Source organism: Anomalospiza imberbis, chromosome 6, assembly GCF_031753505.1.
Source record: "Anomalospiza imberbis isolate Cuckoo-Finch-1a 21T00152 chromosome 6, ASM3175350v1, whole genome shotgun sequence".
NCBI lineage: Eukaryota > Metazoa > Chordata > Aves > Passeriformes > Viduidae > Anomalospiza > Anomalospiza imberbis.
Genome location: NC_089686.1, coordinates 2479966 through 2504544, shown reverse-complemented (window position 1 = coordinate 2504544; position 24579 = coordinate 2479966). Strand labels below are relative to the sequence as shown.

Sequence of the window (24579 nt, the reverse complement as noted above, 5' to 3'; positions counted from 1 at the left end):
CATCACTCCAGACCAGCCCCAAGGGAAGGAAGTGCTACCAGGAACTGGGAAAAGAGCGGGACCAAGCGAGGAGAGCAGAGGCACAGAGGTGTAGGAGAAAGGAAGGACCTGGAAAGAAGTGGTCGACTTTGATTTTCGGATTTCTGGCTCGCCCTGCACCCGGGCTGGCACCTGCCCTGTGGCAGGAGGTATTTCAGGCACGTCTAAGGCATCTCAGGAGCTCTCTTTGCTTTCAGAATCGCCTCTGTTCCCTCCCTACAGCTTCTTCCACCAGCACGTGGTGCCAAACGCTAGAAAAGAAAAGTCTGGAGCGGATGAACGGAATTAAACTCTCATGCACTACCACTGAATGTCATCACGGGGCTAGGAAGCACCAAGCACGACACGGGAACCACTTTTACTTGCAGAACCAAAGCTAACCATAGAGAGAATGGTAAAAAGTGGGGTTTGCTGGGGACACAGAGCTGCTGGTGTCCCCTCGACCCGCCCTGCTACGCTACGGCCAGAAATGAAAAAGCACAAGACCAGACATTGAGTAACAGCACAGCCACCTAACCTGTCACTATATATCTGACAACTTAAATCAAAAATATTAGCTTGGAAAGAAACCAACAATATCATTCCAAGAAGGTTATACACATCCTTAGCAGTTAACTTTGCTCAGCACAGCTCTGGTGCTTTAAATATGGAACAATCAAACAATTTTGTGAGCAGAAAAGTGACACAGATTTATTCTTTACATGGGTTTTTTGTTTGTTTGTTTTTCTCTTTCTAGGCAACTCTACAGACTTCAGATCTTTTGCCTCGCAATGCAGATCATCTGATTCCCCCAAAGGTGGCCAGGTTCTTTAAACATGCACATCTCTGTAGCTTCCAGGCCGTGTTTTATACTTATTTTTGTTTAAATTCTGCGGACCAGCAGGTCGTCCCCATTCCTAAAAACTCTACATCAGTGTTCAGGGTGGCCTGAGTGCCCGTCAGGCTCCTCCAGGGTTTACAGGATCACGCAGAAGAACTTCTTCTCTCTGAAGGGGTTTTCTGAGGCCGGGACGGGGGTCAATAGAGGGTCCTCCTTGGCGTGGGCTTCGCAGTACGCCATCAGGTCTGCTGCTGCTTTGGACACCTGCAAAAGGAGGAGCCCTGTGCTGGGGACAGGCTGCGCTGGGGACATCCCACCTGGAGAGGTGCCACCAGCAGGGAAGGGCTGGCAGCATCCCTGGGTGGGGAACATCAGATCTGAGACGAGAACCTGACTGACAGAGCGGCGGCACGTCCCTGCTGGGGCTGGCTCTGGGCTGGTTCTTCACCTCCGGGCTCTGAGCTGCTCTGCCAGCCTGTATTCCCATTCCCAGCCTTCCCAGCTTCCCCCATTCCCATCCTTCACCTGACAAGGACTGACTGCAGCATCCCTGCTGGCTCTCCCACGCATCCCTTGGCAGGAGCATCCACAGCAGCGTTTCCTGCCCTCACCCACCAGCCTCGCTCTTGATTCCAGACACGGCAGCAGCTCCCAAGCCGCCAGAGCTCATCCCAGCCCTGGAGCACATCTCTCCCTGGATTTAAGCTCTCAGCAAGGAGCTGAGATGCCTTGGGGACAGTCCCTCCTTCCCACCACCCCACAGGGCTCCAGGTGATGCTTCCAGCTGCCTCTCACCCCTGAGAGTGCCCAAGGCCAGGCTGGATGGGGCTTGGAGCAACCTGGGATAGTGGAAGGTGCCCCTGGCAGGGGGTTGGAACAAAAAGGGCTTTAAGGTCTCCTCTAGCCCACACCATTCCCAGATTCTACAATCCCATCTCCCACTGCTTTCAGCCAGGGCCGTCAGGATCACTTAAAACAAGAGCATCCCCACCTGGCTCCACATCCCAGCTCCCTCCACATGCTTTGGGCAGCAGCCACCACCTCCCAGCAGTCCCAGAGGCAGCTCCCAAGAATCCCTACCTTTATCCTGTCGATGTTGGCCTCCATCTTCAGCTGCTCCACCAGCTTGCGGGCCTGTGCTATGCTAGCAGTGTTGTTGCTAGCCATGGGCGGGCCAGGAGGGCTCCCGGGATGGGCTGCGGGCAGGAACACACCGGGATCAGCTGCTGGGCTGCTCCCAGCCCTGCCAGCCCCCAAAGGATGGGCTGGGGTGGCACGTGTGGAGTGTTAGAGCCATCAAAACGAGGGGGTGATGATGGGAGATGCCAACCCAGGGCAGGGACACAGTGCCAGTGTTGTCCCCAGAGCAGGGATGCCACTTAGGTGGCACTGGGACTGTCCAGAGCCCAGCCTGCAGCAGCAGGAGCCCAGCTGAGCTGTGCCTTGGTGTCTGCTGTTCCATGAAAGCCTGTGACAGCAACAAAACCCAGGGAACAGGATTTCTGTGCCAGACTCATTCCCTGCCCATCCTCCAGCCCCTGCCGGTGCCCAGCATGTGTCCAGTGTCCCTTGGCCTCCCTGCCTTTGTCCCCGCTGCCAATTTGCACATTGAGATGCTAAACAGGATGCGGGAGCTTCCTGTTTCTGGGGATTTCTACCCCAGGCAGGCCGGGGATGCTCATTAAGGCCACTCCAGGCTGGATCCCGGATGTTTTTCCAGCACCTTCTACCAGCAGTGAGCTCTGGCAGAGGCAGCAGAATCCCAGCATCCAGCTCCTGCAGCAGCAAGGGCTTCCCAGCAGTGCTCCTGCCTGACTGGGGCTACATTATATATATACATATATAAAAATATATTCCATATTCCATATTCTATATTCTACATTCGATATGATAATATAATTATAGAATATATATTCTATATTATAATTGACTATATATAATATAAACATTATATAATGTATCATAGAGAACAGAATAATATATAAGTATATATTATTAGATATTACTTATATTATATTATATTTTATTTTATTTTATTTTATTTTATTTTATTTTATTATATTTATTATATTATATTTATTATGGGGTTTTATGGGATTTATATGGGATCCCACATAAATCTATGGGATTTATAGATGGAATCAACCCGGCACTGGTGCCTGTGCTTGGATAACGTGTCATGCCAGGGCCAGCCGGGTTTGAGGATGAGGAGAGGAGCATGAGGAAGGGTTGTTTTTTACCAGAAGCCGATCTCTCCGCTGGTCTGTGCCTCTAAGGGAAGCTCTGCTCCTCTTGGCCCTTCACTGCCTTTAAATAAAGAGAACAGAAAATGAAACTCAGCTCCGTGGGACCATCATTTTTTTGTTTGCATTCAGCAAGGTTTTCAGCACAGGAAGAGGTTTCAGTCAGCGGGCAAGTAGCCCAGGGCTGCTGGCAGCCCCGAGCAGGCTGGAGGGTGCACAGGGCATGGATTGAACAGTCTGGTGCACAGAGCTCGTGCTGGGCTGGAAGGAGCATCTCCAGGGGAATGCTGCCAAAATGCTCCAGCCCAGCTCCCAGCGGCAGCCCGAGCTCCTGGCTGGATCTGCTCTCCTCAGGGCCATGGCAGGAGGTTCGGCTCAGCCCGCGCATTGTTTCCGTGGGGGTTTATCTCATCTCATCTCTCCCCTCTTTTTTTGGTGGCTGGAGCAGGGTTTGAGCAGCAGAGTGCAGCCCTCTCTCCATTTCCCTCTTCTTTCGATTTTCTTAATCTGGGGTTCTTGACACTGAAGACTGAATGGTCTGCGAAGGATTCCGAAATGAATCTTTTGCTTCACGGGGCACCATTTGTGTTGGGGAAGTTTCTTCCCTTTCACAAACTGAGAGACGTTCCTTGGAATTTTATTACATCAGCCTCATTGTCTCAGCATTACACAGCTGAGCCAATAGAAAGATAGCAAAAGCTCACGTCCTACCAGCAGCTGCCAAAGATTTCTTTGTTACAGAACATTTAAAAAACTTCCTAGCCAACAGCATATTGCTAAAGCTTACAATTGTTCCATCCAATCACTAAAGGTACGTGTACTTCACACAATACTTACTTATGTGCCCTCTATTAACAATACACAATACACCATTTTTAAGCTTAAAACCTTCTACTGTCTTACCAAACATATTTTTCTACAGTCTTAAAGTCCATCTTAACCAAACCTAAAACTCAAGCTATTGTCTCATGTCCTCATTTACTTTACTTACAATTTACTATGCTATTGTAACTTTTTCCTACCTTCAAACTTTACAACTAATTCTAATTTCTCTACTCTTCCTGTTTCTAAAACCTACTCTCCCAGCTTTCTAAAAATCTTCTTACCTTTACTATTTCCCACACCATGGAATGTGCCGTGGTTCTGGCACAGCAGCTGGGAAAGAAGCAGGTTCAACCAAGACTGGGTTGGGTGCCGCAGAGACTTTCCTTAGGCAGAAAATGGAGTCCCTGGAAGGGTTCCAAAAATGTGTGGATGTGGCACTTGGGGACAGGGCTTAGTGGTGGGATTGGCAGTGCTGAGGGCTCGGTCTTCAGAGGGCTTTTCCAAACTAAACAATTCCATGTTGTGCCCTTTCATACAAAGTCTCAAGCTGTGCCAAGGGAAATTCAAGTTGGATATCAGGAAAAAGTTTTTACTGAAGGAGTGATGAAGCTCTGGAATGTTCTGCCCGGGGAGGTGGTGCAGTCACCATCCCTGGGTGTGTTTAACAAAGCCTGGATGTGGCACTGGGTGCCAGGGTTGAGCTGCTGGGGCTGGGTTGGACTCCATGATCTCGAAGGTCTCTTCCAACCCAGTGACTCTGTGAATTCTGTGAAAGGACCTGCTCCACTGGCAGGGAATCACTTCAGGGACTTCCATGTTTAGGATCCATGGGAGCAGGGAGGACTGCTGAGAGCATCTGTATGGCTGTTACAGCCCTGATCCTTGAAATAATTCCATATATCCAACCCTGCTGCCACCCTCCTGCAGGGAAACCCTGCCTTACTCTTACTGCAGCCAGCCCTAGGGACACTAAAATGGGGAAAACAGCCCCAAAAATACGGTGAGGGAAGGGTGGGACCCTCCTGAGAGGAACACAGGCCTGTTGGGACAATGCTGGGGACTCTGGGGCAACTCAGAGGAGCCTCCCAGGAGCCACCACACCCTGGGCCACGCTCAGCCACTCTGCAGGTGCTTCAAGTAGAAACCAGAACCATTTTGGCGCCAGTGATGGTTTTAGAGCATTTCCACCCCTGGGGACACCTGGGGCGTTTCCTCCACCACGAATAACAAAAAAAAAGCAGGATGTGACACTTCAAAGTGAGCTGAATGTCCCACCCCGGAAAACAGCCCTGGTGGAGCTGCTCCAGCACAAAAGCAGCTCTTAAATCCCAGAGAGAGGAGACCCCACTGTGCCCCCGGGAAGCTGTGGAAGCACCAGGAGAAACCTCAAAATTCCATGGGTTTTTTTTGTCTGGATTGGATTTATCATAGAGGGATGGGATGGGATGGGATGGGATGGGATGGGATGGGATGGGATGGGATGGACCTTAAATCCCATCTCATCCCATCCCTGCCATGGGCAGGGACACCTTCCACTATCCCAGGTTGCTCCAAGCCCTGTCCAACCTGGCCTTGGACATTCCAGGGATCCAGGGGCAGCCACAGCTGCTCTGGGCACCCTGTGCCAGTCCTTCCCCACCCTCATATTCCTTCCCAACATCCCATCCATCGCTGCCCTCTGGCAGTGGAAGCCATTCCCTGTGTCCTGTCCCTCCATCCCTTGTCCAAAGTCTCTCTCCAGCTTTTTGCACCCCTTTGAACAAATCCAACCCTTGGATTTGTAATAAATAACCCACTCTGCACAACAGACAAATATCAAAACAAGCTGGCAAGATCCCGAGCTGTAATTACAGCACAGAGCCCAAAAGAGACACTATCCATGTCCTGGCCGTGTTAAACATCATTAGCATGAAAATAATGAGGAAGGACTCATTAACCTGTGGGCTCCAAGGCAGGAATCCCATTATCCAGGCACACAGTGCCATTAAGTGAGGGAAATAAGGCACTGCCTGAATTCCCTTGGGAGGGCCATAAAACTCCTTTCATTGCAGGCAAAGCTCAGCACAACAGCAGCGGGTGTGAGAGCAGCCCTGTGAAAATGGGAAGGCCGGGAAATTAAAAAATTAAAAATAGAAAATTTATAATAAAAATAAGATAAATAATAAAATTAAAATTAATAATAAATATCAATATTTAAAAGAAAATGCTAAACTAAAAATATAAATATATAAAAATAAATATATTTTATAGATTTATATACAATATATAAAATAATAAAATATAAACCACACAATTATAGAATTTAATCTATTTAATATAAAATATAAATACAAAACTAAAAAATAAATATATTTTGTATATTATATATAATATATAAAAATATGCTATAAAATATAAAATTATAAAATAGAATCAATTTAATATAAAAAATATAAAATACAAAATACAAATAAAAATTAAAAATCCAAAAGGATTTTGCCGCCTAAGGCCAGGAGCTGAGCTCTGATGGAGGGGACCTGGAGATTAATTGGGATAATGCTAGCACAGCTCCCGGGTGACCAAGAGCTGCCATCACTCCACCACCCTGGGAATTCCCCGATTGCCCAAATGGGGTCAGCCATTCTCTCTGCATCCACCACATCTCCAGTCCTGCCCCTGGAATTTCCCGTCCCCGTGCTGGCAGGGAGGTCACTGCTAGGAAAGACAATGCCTGGAAAATAAACGTCCCTCTAGATGCCAGGCTCAAATATTTTGGCTTTTTTCCCTGGATCTGAGGATACTTCCCGGGGTGTTGCTTCATTGATTGCGATGAGTAAAGAGGAGCTGGGGGTTGAAGGAGAGGAGGATGCTCCAGCAGCTTGGCTTGGCTTCAATCTCTTCCCTGTGAGCCTGGCACAGATTTCCCAGAAAAGCTGAGCCTGCCACGTGTCCAAAGCCAGGCTGGACAGGGCTTGGAGCAACCTGGGATAGGGGAATGTGTCCCTGCCATGGCAGGGCCTGGAGTGGGATGGGCTTTAAGGTCCCTCCCAGCCCAAACCATTCTGGGATTCCATGAAAAACGCTGGCAATAAATGTCTGGACACGAAAATTTTGCTGCTGATCTTTGCTATTTGAAAAAGCTCCCAAAAACCCACCTCATTTGTTGCTCTCTGCTGAATGAAGACCCTTTGGTAGATTTGAATCACATTTTTTTTCTGTCACCAGCAGCACCCAGCTGGAACAGGCACCAAAAATTGGGATTTAGGTGGGCAAAGAGCGAGGCACATCCCTGATCCCTGGTGCAGCCGTGCCAGCTCTTGGTCTGCTCATTCCAGCTATCCCAAAAATTTCCCAAAGAATGCCCAAATATTGGAGAATTCAGGGCTGCCCAAATATCAGGGAATAAGGATGCCCAGATACTGAGGGATAAGAAAGCTTATACAGAGGGAAATATGGATTCCCAGGTCTTTGGGAAATAAGGAAGCCCAAATACTTGGGAACAAGGATGTCCAAATTTTGAGGAATAAGAATGTTCAAATACTGAAGGATAAGGATGCCCAAATACCAGATAATAAGGATGCCCAAATACTGGGAAATAAAGATGCCCAAATTCTGAGGAATTGGGATGTCCAAATACTGGGGAACATGGACACCCAAATCCTGGGGAATTCAGGATACCCAAAGACTGAGGAATAAGGGTGCCCATATAAAGGAAAAAATTATTCCCAGATACCTGGGAAATAAGAATGCCCAAATATTGAGGAATAAGGGTGTCCAAATTCTGGGGAATGAGGATGCCCAAATACCCGAGAATAAGGATGTCAAATCCTGAGGAATCTTCACCTCTTATCAGTGATGTGGAGCAGCTTGATGGGCTGAGATTGAGGTTTAAAGTGCTCTGAGCTAAAAGCCACCATTGCTCTGGGCCAAGCAGCCCTCCTCCATCCCAGTCAGTCCCACCCACCTGGATTCCTGGATGCATTTCCACACCAAACGGCACATCCAACCCAAAAGAGCCACTGCAAAAGGAGCATTTCTTGATGCTGAGCCCTCCTGCTAAGCTGCCATCCCATCCCTCCCCCCCAGCCCGGGCTCCTGTGGGGCTCTGGCACCCCAGAGCTGCCAGCTCTGCTTGCAGGAGTAATTAAGCTTCGTTTGCCAGCTCCTCGTCGGCAGCAGCTGCTGCCTGCTTTGCACAGAGATGAGAGGCTGTGGAGCAGAGAGGATCCTGGAATTTGGGAGCCTGGTGCTGGATCCATCACCAGCTCCAGCTCCAAACCCATGGCATCGGAGCTTAACCGCCTCCAGAAGTTTTTTCTCCTCTTTTAGTTGGGTTTTAGCTCAAGGTCCGCGTGGGTGGAGATTGGAATTCTCCTAAATGTTTCAAAAAAATGGCATTTTTCCATCCCTGGCAGTGCCCAAGGCCAGGGTGGATGGAGCTTGGAGAAACCTGGGATAGTGGAAGGTGTCCCTGGCCACGGCAGGAGATGGAAAAAGATGGGCTTTAAGATCCCTTCCAACCCAAACCATTCCATAACTTATGGTGGAAAGATCTTAGAGGGCTTTTCCAACCTGGATGATTCTATGGTTCAATTTTCCAGACTTTTTTCCCCTCCCAGAGAGGTTTTTTCTCTGCTTTCCATAAAACCCAACTCTCTGAACCAAAAGGAAAAGCAGGAATGAAACAGAAAATGCTGACATTGGCCAGGCCGAAACCTCTCCCTTCCCTCACCACAAAGACCGAAAGCAGCATCACCCCCCCTGAAAACAGCTCCTTTTTGGGGTGAAAGCAGCAGCCTCCCTGCTCCTTGCTTGCAAAATAAGTCATATTTTCCATCCCTGATGCACCAGCATTTTCCACTCTGTTATAGCAAAGTGGGTGAATCCCACTGGGACAGCCAGGATTTTGGGGAGAGCAGGGATCAGGATTGTTCCTACCAGACAAGCATCACCCATGGTGGGAGTTAGTCCAGAAAAGTAGGGATTTTTTGGACAGAAAAGGGTTTTTTTTTTTTTGACAGAAAAAGGGCCTTTGGTCCAGAAGTGGAGTCAGGCTGGGTATTATAATGGAGAAACTTGTCCCAAATCTCATTCACGCTGGGATTTCTCCCTGGGCCTGTGCTTCCCAGCCCAGCTCACTGCATCCCCACTGAGACAAGCAGGATCTCCCAAAAACTGCCTTTTCCTCCCCAAAACCAGCCAGGATGCAGCATCCAGAAGGGGTAACTGGGAATAGGGTCACCGTCCGGCTGGAGCGTGGGAATCCCTCGTGAGGGGCTGCGTGGCTTTGCCAGGCATCTTGTGGCTTTTGCTAAAAGCCATGGCTAAAAATAGGTGGCTCAGCTGAAAAAAAAAAATTGCTAAATATATCCAGAAAAAGTATTAAAATACAACAGGCAAAAAAAGAAAATAGCAGAGCCACGTTTTCCAGAGGGTGGGAGATGGGATAGTCCCACTGATCCCAACAGGAGTTACAGATCTGGCTGGGAAAGGAGCCTTTACACTCCCAAATTCCCCATCTTTCACTCTTTCCTTAAGGAAATAAAGTGGTCTGAGTTTGATTTGTTCCATGGGGCAAAGAAAACCTTAATCCTGAGTGGGGGTTCCAGCCACAGCTCCCAGCACCTCTCCACAGGGATTTTATTCCCTTTCCCAGCCATTTTTTATCCTGGATGTCCAATCCGGTGTTTAAATCCCTGGGAAGCAGCTTGCAGGTCAGAGATGTGCTGGCAGATAAATAAATAAATTCATTAAAAGATAAGGGAGTGGGAAAACGAGCCGGTTTCCGTGGAAACAGCTTCGTTATCCCAGCAGCATCCGATCCCTCCTGCCAAACCCAAATGGGAGGGGTGGGATGGGCTCCTGGTTCAGCCCCAGTTGTTGATCCCAGAATTGTTTGGGATGGAAGGGACCTTAAAGCTCATCCAGTCCCACCCCATGTCATTCACAGGGACGCCTTCCACTGTCCCAGGCTGCTCCAAGCCCTGTCCAACCTGGCATTGGACACTTCCAGGGATCCAGGGGCAGCCACAGCTTCTCTGGGCACCCTCCCCACTCTCCCATTAAAAAATTCTTCCTTATATCTGAGCCTGAATCAACCCTCTTTTAGATTAAAACCCTTTTTGCTGTCACTCCAGGCCCTATAAAATCTGTCCTGCTTTAGAAGGTTCCTTCAAGCCCTGCAAGGGGCTCTGAGCTCTCCCTGGAGCCTTCCCTCCTCCAGGCCTTGGGCATTTCCAAGGATGGGAATTATCAAGGCAAGGCAAAAGCGTGCTTTTCCTCTTCCCTAATTTTGCTTTAAAGGAAGAGCCCAGCCCTGGGACTGGCTGTCAGAGATGGGATGTGCCCTTCACTCACCTTGTGCGAAGCCCAGATGGAGTCAGGAGGCTCCAGCCCCACACTCCTGGCGTGTCCCCTTTCCCTGGAGCAGTCCCTGCCCCGTGGCCATCCCGTGCAGTGGGAGCCCCGGCTGGTTTTCTTTTCTCTCAGGCCCCTAACGGCTCAAACTGAAGCAAACAGGAACCAACCTCCACTTCCTTTTTTTGTTTTTTAGGGGTTTTGTGGTTTTTTGTTTTTTTTTTTTTAAAGATTGTTCAGGTGAAGGATCAGCAGCCTGGGACATCTGCTCTGGTCCCTCCTGCCACCGGTCCTACAAGATTCTGGCTCTCTCCATCCCAGTGCCACAGGGAGGGAGCACAGACCTGCTCCAGGGTTGGAAAAAGGGCCCAGCACCATGGGAATGCCACTAGGGAATGCACTGGGAGTTGAGCAAACCCCCAGGCTGCTCTAGGGTTGTTATTTGGGGGGAAATCCTGGGAAAAAGTGTTGGTGCACAAGGGATAATCCCAGTGGTGGGAGCAGATCAGGCTCTGGGTGTTCCCTCACCTTGGCCAAATCCTTGGGGAATAAGGATGCCCAAATTCTGAGGAATAAGATGGAATAACATGCCCAAATACCAGGGAACAAGGTTGCCCAAATACCGAGGAATACAAATGCCCACAAAGAGGGGAAATAAGGAATTCCCAGATGCCTGGGGAATAATGATGCCCAAAGACTGAGGAATAAGGATGCCCATAAAGAGGGAATAGAGAATTCCTACATACTTGGGGAATAAAAATGCCCAAATATTGAGGAATAAGGATGTCCAAATACTGGAGAACTCAGGGATGCTAAAATCCTCAGGAATAAGGATGCCCAGATACTGAGGAATTGGGATGTCCAAATACTGGGGAACATGGACACCCAAATCCTGGGGGATTCAGGGATACCCAAAGACTGAGGAATATGCCCATATAAAGGAAAAAGAATTATTCCCAGATACTTTGGGAACAAGGATGTCCAAATAATGGGAAATAAGAATGCCCAAATACTGGAGAGCAAGGTTGACCAAATACCAGGGAATAAAAATGCCCAAATACTGGAAAATTCAGGGCTGCCCAAATATCAGGGAATAAGGATGCCCAGATACTGAGGGATAAGAAAGCTTATACAGAGGGAAATATGGATTCCCAGGTCTTTGGGAAATAAGGAAGCCCAAATACTTGGGAACAAGGATGTCCAAATTTTGAGGAATAAGAATGTTCAAATACTGAAGGATAAGGATGCCCAAATACTGGGAAATAAGAATGCCCAAATATCAGGGAATCAGGATGCCTACATACCAGGGAATAAGGATGTCCAAATATCAGGCAATAAGGATGCCCAGATACTGGAAAATAAAGATTCCCAAATATTGAATAAGGATGTCCAAATCATGGGGAATAAGGATGTCCAAATCCCGGGGAATAAGGATGACCAAATTGTGGGGAATAAGGATGTTCAAATCCTGGGGAATAAGGATGTCCAAATCCTGGGGAATAAGGATGACCAAATCCTGGGGAATAAGGATGACCAAATCCTGAGGAATAAGGATGCCTAAATACTAGGGAATAAGGATGTCCAAATATCAGGCAATAAGGATGCCAAGATACTGGAAAATAAAGATTCTCAAATATTGAATAAGGATGTCCAAATCCTGGGGATAAGGATGACCAAATCCTGGGGAATAAGGATGTCCAAATCCTGGGGAATAAGGATGTTCAAATCCTGGGGAATAAGGATGTCCAAATCCTGGGGAATAAGGATGTCCAAATCCTGAGGAATAAGGATGTCCAAATCCTGGGGAATAAGGATGACCAAATCCTGGGGAATAAGGATGTCCAAATCCTGGGGAATAAGGATGACCAAATCCTGGGGAATAAGGATGTCCAAATCCTGGGGAATAAGGATGACCAAATCCTGGGGAATAAGGATGTCCAAATCCTGGGGAATAAGGATGTCCAAATCCTGGGAAATAAGGATGTCCAAATCCTAGGGAATAAGGATGTTCAAATCCTTGGGAATAAGGATGTTCAAATCCTGGGGAATAAGGATGACCAAATCCTGGGGAATAAGGATGTCCAAATCCTGGGGAATAAGGATGTCCAAATCCTGGGGAATAAGGATGTCCAAATCCTGGGGAATAAGGATGACCAAATCCTGGGGAATAAGGATGCCTAAATACCAGGGAATAAAGATGCCCAGATACTGGGAAGCAAGGCTGGCATCTCCCCCTGCTGTGACACAGAAGGGAAGGGGCCTGGGCAGTCACAGGCTGTGACAGCCCAGCAGGACAGACAAGGGCACACATCCTGGCACACCTTCTCCAGCCCCAGCCCCGTGCTCTCCACCAGGGCTCAGCCCTGCCATGGCGGCGAAAATGAAAATGCCTTAAGGTTTAATGGGTTTTTTTTTTTTTGGGGGGGGTTGGGTAGGGTTTTTAAGGTTCAATAAAATGTTAAACAACAAATGTTAACCCAGAGGTCACCGGGAGACTGGAGGCTGCTGCAGCACAGGAGTGGAGGAGAGGAGAACACACAGCTTGAGAAATCCCCCCAAATCCATCAGACTATCTCCAGCACACAGATCCCAGAATTCCAGACTGGTCTGGGTGGGAAGAAACCTTAAAGCTCAACCCATTCCAATCCCTTTCCACTATCCCAGGCTGCTCATCCAGCCTGGCATTGAATCCCAGGGATTGGGAATCCACAGCTTCTCTGGGCAAGCTGTGCCAGGGCCTCACCACCCTCCCAGGCAGGAATTTCTTCCTTATCTGCTCATCCAGCTCTGAACTCCTGACCCTTAATTAAGGGAAGCAGCCAAAAGCTATTACTTCATGTTAATTAACATATCCAGTCATGGGTTTCAGTTTTTTAACATCCTGCTTTTAAGTATTGGCCAGGGTCAAGATAAGGATCTTGATGGGAAGATGGCAAATGAGGATTGATAGGGAAGGGAAGATGAAGGGAGAGCTGCAAATGGAGTTGTTTCTCCCAGCATCACATTTCCAAGAGGATTTGGGTGTTTGGCTGTGTCAACACCACATTTCCAAGAGGATTTGGAAAGGGACAAACTCACCCTGGAACGGGGGAGGCTTTAGCAGGTTTCTGAGGGCCAAAAAAAAGAGGAAAATGAGAGGGGAAAAGGGTATAAAAGGAGGGGGTGAGGGAAAGAGAAATAAAAAAGAGGAAAAAGAGAGGAAAAAAAAGGGGGGGGCAAGGAAAAAAATCCCCTATGCATTCTGTATTTCCATAATCCATAACTTTGGAAAGGAATTTACTGTAGCATGCATTCCTGCAAATCACCCCAAATTCAAGGTTGTGGAATGGTTCAACTCCACAGTCTCGGGGATTTTCTCCAACCCAAATGATTCCATGATTTCCCAATCCCTGCTCATTGGCATGGGGACACAGCCACCCCGGAGGAACTGGGACAAGACACTGCCCTGATTTGGTTAAAAGATCCTATTTTAGGGGCACCCTCCATGTGACCACATGAAATGGGAAGGAAAATGTAGCTTTTGCCATGGCTTGTGCCAGCCTGCTGGGCCTACCCCTCTGCAAATCAGTTTTCAGCTCAAATAAACCCCAAATCCCTGCTTTTCTTTTTTTTTTTTTTTTTGGCTAGAGCCTCACCATTCCCCCCCCCCCCCCAAAATAAAACCTCCTGCAGCAGGCAAAGCCTTGGGCTGCAGAAATCCTCGTGATGAGAAATCATCCTCCGATGATTTCACCCCAATCAAACCTTTATTAGAATTTTATTTTAAGTAACACTCACAGGGAGCCCAATGACCCTTTCCAGCCTCTGGGAATCACCCAACAAGTTACATCAGCAGAGAAACAACCCCGTTAAGCAGCCCCATTAATTTGAGCCCCCCACCCCCCAGGAATTACCTGAGACTGCTTTAATTAGGTATCCACCGTGCAAAAGAATTAATTAATTGGTGATAAGCACCTGAACCACATTACTCATAAGGCTCTATTTCAAGCTTCAAATACAGCAAACAGGTCACAGCCCAGCTGAGAGTGGAGACACAATTCCCAGGGCTGCTGCCTGGTATTTCTCTTCCCATCCTTGTCATGGAGGGAACAAGGCTGGGAATTTTCTAATTTTCTTTACCTTTTTTTTGGTATTAATTTTCCTTCCATCCTCGGAAGTGTTCAGGGCCAGGTTGGACAGGGTTTGGAGCAACCTGGAATAGTGGGAATTGTCCCTGCCCATGGCAGGGAGTGGGACCGGATGATTTCAAGGTCTCCTCCAACCCAAAGCATTCAGGGATTCCATTTCTTTTCCAGGTTTCTCACAGCATCCAGAGCTGGTGCCTTCAGAGCTGCTCCAATAGTGGCTGCACCACATGGAGATGGGAGATGTGTGATCATTTTGGGGCATTTGGTGTGTTTTAGGCGTGGGTTGTGGGGTAAAACCCTGTTGTCTTGGGGCTGGGAGGGTTTCACATCCCTGAAGTGAGTAAAGAAGTGAGTGAGATGTGAGTAAAGCGTCTGCTGAGGGCCACATCCCAATGTGCAGGTGGGGGATCCACATGGAACAGGGAGGATTTAGCAGGTTTCTGAGGGGGAAAAAAAAGAGGAAAAGGAAAGGAAATAAAGGTACAAAAAGAGGGGGAAATAGAAAAATAAAAAGAGGAAAAACAGAGGGGGATAAAAGCAAAAAAAGAGGGGGAGAAGGGAAAAAATTACCCTGTGCATTCTGTATTTTCACAATCCATAACTTTGAAAAGGAATTTTCTGTGCCTTGTGCTGGCTCTGATGTTTCACAGCCTGGCAAAGCTGAGGCTGTGAGAGGGGAGTCCCCAGGCCGAGGGGGATGGGGGCAGGGATGCCGGAAGGGATGAAGGAAGAGCTACAGACAGGGATACACAGATGTGGGCAGGGATCCAGAGAGGAATGCAGGTGTGGCTCAGGGCAGGGATGCAGGCAGGGCTGCAGGAGCTGCTGCAGGCAGGGATGTGAGCAGGATGTGGGCAGGGATGCTCTTAGGTTGGAAATGGGGGTGTGTGTTCTGTCCCCATCTGTCAGAGCTGGGGAGTTATCCTCTGTTCTCTGGGCAGGTTTCTTTATCCCTCCCACAGCCAATCCTCCCTCCAGGAGATCTCTGCTGTTCATGGCCAGTGAGTGTCCCTGCATGGCTGAGAAAATTCCATCATCCCATGGGGAGATGCTCCACCCAGGGGAGGAGCCAAGCATTCCTACCTGGATACAATCTGACCTTGGAACACCACAGCAGCCTTTGCCCACTGCATTCCCAGAGGAGCAGCTTTCTTCCCCACTGCATTCCCAGAGGAAGCCCAGGCCCATCTCCAGCAGCCCTGGAGCTTCAGAGGAAAACTCCAGCCTTGTGCAGGATCCCTGCTCCAGCAGAAGCACAGCTGGCACTGCAGGAGGGCTGAGCCACCATGGGATGGGACTGCTGCCACCTCCCTGACCCACAGACTGCCAGGGCTGCTCTGACCCTGGCAGGGGTTTGTTTTCTTTTGATTTGGACATCCTTATTCCCCATGATTTGAACATCCTCATTCAATATTTGGGAATCTTTATTCTCCGGTATCTGGGCATCCTTATTCCTTGGTATTTAGGCATCCTTATTCCCCAGGATTTGGGCATCCTTATTCCCCACAATTTGGGCATCTTTATTCTCCACGATTTGGACATCCTTATTCAATATTTGGGAATCTTTATTTTTTGTTTATACTATAGCATTTGTATTTTTAATTTTCCTAATAAATAACTGTTATGCCTGCTCCCATATCTTTGCCGGAGAACCCCTTAATTTCAAAACTGTACCAATTCAGAGGGAAGGGGTTTGCATTTTCCATGTCAGGCTCCTGCCTTCCTCAGCAGACACCTGGCTTTTGAAACCCAGCCTGATGCACACCATGGATCTGGGCAGGGCTGCAGGAACTGAATGCAGGCAGGGCTGCACCGAGGGATGTGTGTGGGGATCTGGGCAGGGAGCTGGAGCCCTGGCAGAGCTCAAACCGGGTTATTTGGGCGGGCTGGCAGAAGTAGGCTGTTGGTGCTGCTGCTGTGACCCATATTATCCCAATTAAATTTCACTCCGTGCCCCGCTGCTGCCTCTCTCTCCCCTGGGCCCTGCTGCATTCCAGGCTAAAGTAGGCAGGGTGTACACCTGGGCCCTTCCCAGCAACGAGGAGAGGAGGGCACGGCCAGCGAGGCAGAACTGGGGCAGGGACCCTGAGGCAGCAGCGGCAGCATTTCTTTTCCAGTTTTCAGGTTTTTCACAGCATCCAGAGCTGGTGCCTTCAGAGCTGCTCCAATAGTGGCTGCACCACATGGAGATGGGAGTTGTGTGATCATTTTGGGGCATTTGGTGTGTTTTAGGCGTGGGTTGTGGGGTAAAACCCCGTTGTCTTGGGGCTGGGAGGGTTTCACATCCCTGAAGTGAGTAAAGAAGTGAGTGAGAAGTGAGTAAAGCGTCTGCTGAGGGCCACATCCCAATGTGCAGGTGGGGGATCCACATGGAACAGGGGAGGGTTTAGCAGAGGGGGAAAGTAAAGAGGAACAATAGAGGAAATAAGGGTACAAAAGGAGGGGGAAAATAGAGAAATAAAAAGAGGGAAAATAGAGGAAATAAGGGTACAAAAGGAGGGAAATAAAACCAGAGAAATAAAAAGAGGAAAAACCAGAGAAATAAAAAGAGGAAAAAGAGAGGAAAAAAGGGGTACAAAAGGAGGGGAAAACAGAGAAATAAAAAGGGGGAAAAGAGAGGAAAAAAAAAGCAAAAAAGGAGGAAAAAAAAAAGGGGGGGGGGGGGGGCATGTGCTCAGCAGCTTCCCTTTGCTCCAGGCCTGACCCACCTACATCTTCCCTGACCACGCTGCTCCTGCAAAACAGCAAAATTGGCTTTTCCCACCCCATTCCCTGGCCTGTCCTCACCCACCCTCATCTCTTACCCACCTCCACACACAGCCCCTGACCTTCCCTACCGAGCCCTGAAGCCCTGCAGCAGCCCGTTTTGCCCCCAGAGCATCCCTGCCAGGCTTCCTGCTGAGTCAAGGGCGCCGCTCTCCCCAGCAGCCCGGCTGGGGGTGGCACAGCCTCGGCACAGCCCGGGATTTCGCAGCCTGGGCGGTGCTTTTACACTTGCACGGCAAAAAAGAATAAAGGAGGAAGAATGTCGAGGCCGGGGAAGGCTGCAAAGCCTGGATGAAGCAGCACAGGAGAGCTGGATTCCCTCCCTTCCCATCCCGTGCCCACTCCCAGAGGTTTAATCCTTCTGGAATCGCTGCCTTTGCACCACGAGCTGCCTTCCCCGGGGATAAACACCTTTCCCTGCCTACCTGCTGCCGGGAAACCTCTGTTTCAGTGGGTTCCTGTCTTCCTCCTGAGCTGGGAAGTCACTGGAAGCAGCTGCTCTTTGGGGGCTCTCAGTTCCAGGCAGGATGCAGGAGCAGCGTGGATTCCAAACCAGCCTAACTTTTACACCATTTAACAGAAACACTTACACAGGGCTTGGATTTTAGGCTTAAAAAATAATAATCAGCACCTCTCCCTTATTTGTTGCTTATACCTCTCCTTAAGCCTGGCTCACTGCATTAAAATAATCTTTTTATTCCCTTTATTCCCCGTTTTTATTCATGGTGCTGAGGGAGGAAGGAGGAGGGAGAGTTTCCCCCAGCACTGGCATTAAGTGGGGAGTGAGGGAAGCACCAGAGGCAGATACAAATCCCTGAGCAAGGACGTGAGGCTGAGCAATTATATTAAATCAGCTGATAAATAATGCAAGGGGTTTTGATGGAGCCTGCCCTGCCAGCACCACACAAGCACCGCCACGTCTCCAGGATTTTAAACATCCAGGGGATGCAGCAAGAACTGAGCCCAAAGCCTTTCCCAACACCTAAAACTGCCCCAGGGTCACACTGGAGCTCTGTCCCCACCGGGTCCTTGCCCCTTCCCAAGGTTCTACACAAAGCCATGGAATCCACCTGGGAGACTGGTCAATGTTCAGCGTTTCCCAAGGTGGGGAATGTCTGCTTGGGCCCTTTCCAGCAGGATCAGAGCTGCCCCAGCAGCAGCCACAGGCCTGGAGGTTGATTAGAAGAAGTCCAGGCAGGTTGTGATGGCTGGTCCCCAACTCAGGACCCCAAACTGCTGCAGAACCAGAGAAGGGCCAGGAAGTCCCTCAGAAAGAACGTGGAGAAGACCCGGAGCATGGAGAAGACCCGGAGCATGGAGAAGACCCAGCCATGTTCCTGCAGGACATCCTGGGGATTCCTGGACCCACATGGACACACACCACAGCCATGGGGACAGCTCTGACCTGCCCTGAGTGATGGGTGAGAGCAGAGATTCCTTCCCAATCTCCCATCCATCCCTGCCTTCTGGCAGTGGGAGCCATTCCCTGGGTCCTGTCCCTCCATGCCTTGTCCCCAGTCCCTCTCCAGCTCTCCTGGAGCCCCTTCAGGCCCTGCAAGGGGCTCTGAGCTCTCCCTGGAGCCTTCTCCTCTCCAGGTGACCATTCCCAGCTCTCCCAGCCCCGCTCCAGAGCAGCTCCAGCCCTTGGAGCAGCTCCATGGCTCCTCTGGGCACTGAGAATTTTTCCTCAGGAGGCTCAGACCAAGCCCTGCCTGTTTCTCCCAAGGTTCCTGTGCAGAGGCCCTTTGGCTGCAGACAAAACAACGATGACAAACGTCACAGGCAGAGACACTGGCACTGTCCTGGTATCCCCTGGTGACAGTGGGATTGTGAAGACATTTTCCTGGCACCCCTGACTCTCAACACCTTCTTTATCCTCCTTCCCTGCACCTGCTCCAAAGCAAAACCGAAGAGGAATCAAATCAGTGCTGAGCATCTCACATCAGCTGACAGCTGGTGCTTTCTTACCCAAAACCACCCCAAACCACAGCTCCTCCAAACCCACAGCTCCTGCACAGGAACTCATGGCTTAGGGGAGGATTTCAGGACAACTGAAACCCCAAGAATCCTCCCCTTAAGGGATCACACCCCGGGTTGTGCCTGTTGGACACCTGGCAGTGCTCCCTGTGCCATCCCAGGGGATGCTGCAACAGGTTCAATACTCCTGAGCTTCATCCAGCTCCTGCTCTCTCCTCTGGGACACAGCCCAGATGGGAACAAGAGAGCAAACACAGCTCCTCCACACCCCTGCAGGCTCTGGTGGCTGCACAGGGACACTCTGCCTGTCCCCAGAGAGCCACCACCACCGTGGCTCTCCCTGGCTCAGCGCCACGTCTGTTCCTTGGAAAAGGAACCAGGGAGAACAAACTATTAAAAGGGAATTGGCAAAAATTGCAGAGGAATTTCAGGCACTGGCACGCTCTGCCCAGGGTGGAGTCCCCACCCCTGGAGGGATTGAGAAGCCGTGGGCATGGTGGCACTTGGGGACATGGGTGGCAATGGCTGCACTGGAAGATTTTAGAGGGCTTTTCCAACCTAAACAATTCCACGATTCTAAGCCTGAAGTTTCCCGGCAGAGCAGCACGAGAGACAACGTTAATGACCGTCATGACCCTAATTAGCACATGAACCCTCCCGGCAGTGTCACCCTTCTCCTGGAGGTGCCAGCCTTGGGAACACCGGGGCTCTTCCTACCCAGGCAGGTGCAGGAGGAGAGGGAGGATCCTCAGCACGGATTTACCCTGGGAATGTGCCAGAATTAGCCGGCGGTGGCACAGGACACCGATGTCCCTGTGGTCCCCGCTGCAGCTGCTGGCTCTGCCTGCAGGGATGGGCACAGGCAGCTCGAGGCACAGGAAAAGCAGGAAGCAGCCAAGCTTTGGGGCTGGGATTTGTCCCCCTGGCCGGAGGATGCAGCAGGAGGAAGGATGCTGAGCAGCCCTGTGACATCAGGAACACCGAGGAGTTTGAATATCCCGTGCTCTGCCAAGGAGTTTTCCCCTTTTGGGGGATTTCATGTGACCCAGGAAGGAGCACAAATCCCTGATGGGCTCCAAGGCAGCCCCTTCCCACACAGATCCCTCTTGCTGTGCCCACCCAGGACCTTTCCAGGCAGGAAAGCTGTTCCTGGGGAGCATCAGGGGATGGACAGAGGCAACTTTCCCTCCCAAAGCCCTCGGGAGAGCAAAGAGGAGGATAAACCTGTTAAAGTGAGCCAGCAGCTCAGCTAAAGGAGCTTACCCAGCAGCTGCTGGGAGCAGCTCTGTGGGGAGCACAGCAACACCCCTGGAATAACCAACCTGCAGCTCCGGAATCCGCACGAGAACAGCAGAGAACTCAGAGCTTCCCTTGGATAAACTAATTAACCCGGGCTCTAACGAGGGTGATGATGACAGACAAGAGGGGAAGGAAACTGCTGAGTGAAAAGCCAGGGAAGGACGAGATAAGGTGAAAACTAATTGTGTTTGGGAGGATAAGCAGGTCCTGGTGCAGCTGCTTCCCAGGAATTATCCAGGGTGCCTCAGCTGCAAGGTGCTGATTTTTCAAGGCTTGGCCCAATGTCATTTCAGAAGGGATTTTTATCCCCACTGGTCCTGGTGCGTGGAGTCCATCATTCCCACGTGAAATGCAGGAGATGAGTGATTTTAGACTCCAGCCTCAGCGGGGCTGTATCCGAGCCCATCCCAGATGGCCTCTTAGATCCCTTCCAACCCAAGCCACCTGTGATTCCCTGATCTGTGATTCCTTGATCCTGTAATTTCCTGATCTGTGATTCCTTGATCCTGTGATTCCCTGATCCCCTAATCCTGTCATTCCCTGATCCTGTTATTCCTGTGATTCCCTGATCTGTGATTCCTTGATCCTGTAATTTCCTGATCTGTGATTCCTTGATCCTGTGATTCCCTGATCCCCTAATCCTGTCATTCCCTGATCCTGTTATTCCTGTGATTCCCTGATCCCCTAATCCTGTCATTCCCTGCTCCTGTCATTCCCTGCTCCTGTCATTCCCTGCTCCTGCATCCAGCTGCCTCCCTGCCCACCCAGCAGCTCGATTCCCTTTAATCAAAGGCATCATTAATTAATCACTGGCCTGATCCAACATCCACACCCGACCAGCACCATCCCAGCCACTCTGGATGGGGTTTGGAGCAAGCCTGGCTTCTCCATGGAGCTAAATCCATCCAGCTGGATCCTGTCCTTCCCAGCTCAGAGCTGCCTCACCACAAGCCACAGCCCCTGTCCCTGCAGCCACCCCGAGCTTCCCCACGAGCAGCAGGACCAGGAGACCCCCCCTGGCCATTCCCTCCGGGGATTTTGGGTGGACAAGGCCACTCCTGTGCTCTAAAGGGAGTGGATTTGGGGGGTTTGCACCACGCATGAGGCACCCAGAAGGAAAAATGCACATGGGAAGCTGGGCTGGAAGAGAGCGGGGAATAAAACTGTGCGAGGACAAGGAAAAATCCCTTGCTCCGTGGAGCAGGATGCAGCCACATCCTTTGCCATGGAATGGGGTTTCGTTCCCACTGCCTTTGCCCTCATCCCTCCTCCCCACAAAGATGCTGAGCCCAGAGAGGGAGAACAGCAAGGGGAGAGCCTGAAAAGCAAGAAAAAATGAAAATCCAACCTAGTCCCTCAGCTCGATCCTCCCTCTTCCATGCTGGCTGTGAATACACCCGGACACATCCCACTTTTCCCATCCCGCTCCGGGCTCAGGAGGGAGACCCTTGGGGAAGTCCCGCTGAGAATTGATGCCACTCGTGCCTAAAATGCCGTTTTCTCAGGGTGAACCCCTAAATCCCAGCGATCCAGCGGGAGGGAGCAGCCCCGTGGTGCCGGGTGGCACCGCACGTGTCCCGGGCGTGCCCGCCTGGAGCATCCCGGTGGGATGGAGCGGGGTGGAGCGGGACAGCTGCCCCTGGGCAGCTCTTTTTGGGGACACGGGGGGTCCGTGGGGCTCCAGCACCGTCTCTCCAGCCCTAATTACTATGGAAACAGCCAGCGCCGGTTCCTGGCTGTCCTCCTCCGGTGACTCACCGGGATTCAGGAGCCCCTGGAATTCCAGCGGGAGCATCCACGGGGCTGCCAGGTGGGATGGCACTGCCCACCCCGGGAAAATTGCATTCTTATTGCATTTTCCACTTGGCATGGGGTGGCAAAGCAGCAGGCGGTATTGGGGATTAATAACAGTAATAATAATAATAATAATAATAATAATAATAATAATAATAATATTCTTCACCATCTCACAGCCATCAATCCATGGGAATCCCTCTGGGATTGCCTGCTCCTGGTCTTGAGAATGCCCATGCCATGAAGCAGCCTCAGTTATCACCTCCCCCAGATCCAAAATGTGCCCCACCAAGCCACCAGCAGCTCATGACTGCAAGAAAAAACCCCACGAGATCCTTCATGCTGGTGCATTATCCCCTGGGAGCAAAGCTGGCAGCTCCCAGGGAATGTGGGAGAGAGGGTGGGCATGTGCAGGCACCGTGTGAGGACCACAGGTCCTGCCAAGCTGGGAATATCCCATTTTGGGGACGAGGCTGCCTCCAGTTGTTATCCAGGTGATGCTGAGACTGCCAGACTCGTGCTCCAGGTGAGCAGCCGGCAGCACACTGCATCCAGCAGCATCCCTGCCTCCTCCTTCAAGGCTGGAAATGCCTGAAAAAGCCCCAAAACTGGTGCCAAGGAGCAGCTGGGGCGATGCCCAGCCTTATAGGGCCAACACAGAAGCTGGGGTGGGATGGGGCTGAGCCACATCCCTGAATCCCACAGCACGGGGCGAGAAAAGCCCCATTAGAACCCCGGGAGCACCTCCAAACCCCCTCCCAGAGAAAGGCTTGGCCCCGGGGCTTTCCTGGCAATAATTAATTGAGTCATATTTCAATCCAGCCAGCAGCCATATGGTAGGAAAGAGGATTAAAATCGCATGCTCCAGTTGCATTCAGGGAAATCCAGTTATAAGGAAAAATCCTCAGTGCCTGGCTGCAGCCTGCTGCCACCCATCCACACGGCCCCAGCCCCTTTTCCAGGAGTGAGGAGCACGGGATCGCTGGTGAGGAGATGGATCGGGAGCAATTCGGGAGGGCAGAGTGAAATGGGGAAGGAAATAAATGCCCAGAGGCAGCAGCAGGAACAGCAGAGGCAGATCACTGCTGCTCCGAGCCACTGCCCTTCGGGCACCGTGCTCTAAGTTCATTAGCAGCTCATTAGTAATTGATTAATGAGGGGGTATCGCTGTGCGCCAGGATTGTCCTTAAATATAAATCATTTTCCACCAAGGAGGTGAGAAACGTGGAATCACTGCCATGGATTGGAAGGGTCCTTAAAGCCCATCCCATTCCACTCCCTGGCACCCACACCTTCCCCCAGCCCAGGCTGCTCCGAGCTCTGTCCAGGCTGGCCTGGAACAATTCCAGGGATTTGGGGCAGCCACAGCTCCTCTGGGAATCCTGTGCCAGGGCCTCACACCCTCACAGCCAGGATTTTCCTTCTAATTTCTATTCCAAATCTTCCCTGTGTCAGTTTTTTGCTGGATTCCCCCCTCCCACTGGGGCAAGCGAGCCCTGGACCAGTTTTCCTCAAGCTCATCTTGCCGGCGGTTTTCCCGGGAATCCTTCACCCAAAGCACTGCTGGGAAAAACGCGGATTTTGATAGAAAGGAGAGGGACAGCGCTGTAGGGATGGCAGGGTGGACCTGCATGGACATCACCCCCAAATCCCCCCGAGCCAGCCTGGGGCTGATCCCAGCACAGGCTGCTGCAGGGATTTGGGGTTGGGAAAGTCTCCCTGTTCCTTCCTTCCTTCCTTCCAGTGATTAAGAAAAAATCAGGAAAGAAAGAACACTACGTCTCATTCATCCACGGAGAAAGCCTTGCCTGTGATGGCAAATCAGCTGATTAAGGAGGATCAAAGCCTTTAAATCCAACCTTTGTTGCGAGACTGAACTCCCGGCACAAAGCACCTCCCCGGCTCCCAGCCCCCGGCAGGGTGGGACCCCCGCGCCCCCACCGCCCCCCGGGACCGCGGGGTCCCCGTGGGGTCGGGGGCTGCGGGGATTGCGGGATTTCGGGGGGGATTTTCTGCCGGTTTAGGAGCGGCTCGGTCCCCACGGGGGTCAGTGGCAGCGGGGGGCAGGGGTGGGGACCGCCCTGGCCAGCCCCACCTGGGCCAGTGCCAGCCCTCCCGGTGCCCCCCGTGCCCGCAGTGCCCCCAGTGCCCGGAGCCCCCTCCCCGCTGCGCCCGGCCGTACCTGGAAGCGGTGCCCCGGTCCCCGCGGGGCGGGCGGCGGCGGGACGGACAGACGGACAGAGGGATGGAGGGAGGGATGGACGGACGGACGGACGCTGGGATGGAGGAAAGGATGGAGGAGGGAGGGCCGGAGGGATGCGGCCGCAGCAGGAGGAGGATGGTGGTCAGCAGC

General features: G+C 51.0%; 1 protein-coding gene across 2 annotated transcripts; it reads right to left on the bottom strand.

The window, feature by feature from the left end:
- Nucleotides 1-378: 378 nt before the first annotated feature.
- On the bottom strand, nucleotides 379-24579 carry GNG2 (G protein subunit gamma 2). 2 transcript variants are annotated; one of them, XM_068192062.1, is made up of 4 exons: nucleotides 24409-24579; nucleotides 3100-3166; nucleotides 1940-2055; nucleotides 379-1123 (listed from the first exon to the last, which is right to left on the bottom strand). In XM_068192062.1, exons 3-4 carry the CDS (start codon nucleotides 2024-2026, stop codon nucleotides 995-997), a joined length of 216 nt encoding a protein of 71 aa, XP_068048163.1. In that variant the 5' UTR covers nucleotides 2027-2055; nucleotides 3100-3166; nucleotides 24409-24579; the 3' UTR covers nucleotides 379-994. The 2 variants fall into 2 exon arrangements, with proteins under 2 accessions (XP_068048163.1, XP_068048164.1); XM_068192063.1 differs by lacking the exon at nucleotides 24409-24579 and adding an exon at nucleotides 10264-10363.

Excerpts from the sequence above, each read along its gene's own strand:
- GNG2 (XM_068192062.1), bottom strand. The coding sequence starts at position 2,026 with ATGGCTAGCAACAACACTGCTAGCATAGCACAGGCCCGCAAGCTGGTG. Across the intron at positions 1,124-1,939 it reads CCAACATCGACAGGATAAAG|GTGTCCAAAGCAGCAGCAGA; the intron begins GTAGGGATTCTT and ends CTCCTTTTGCAG.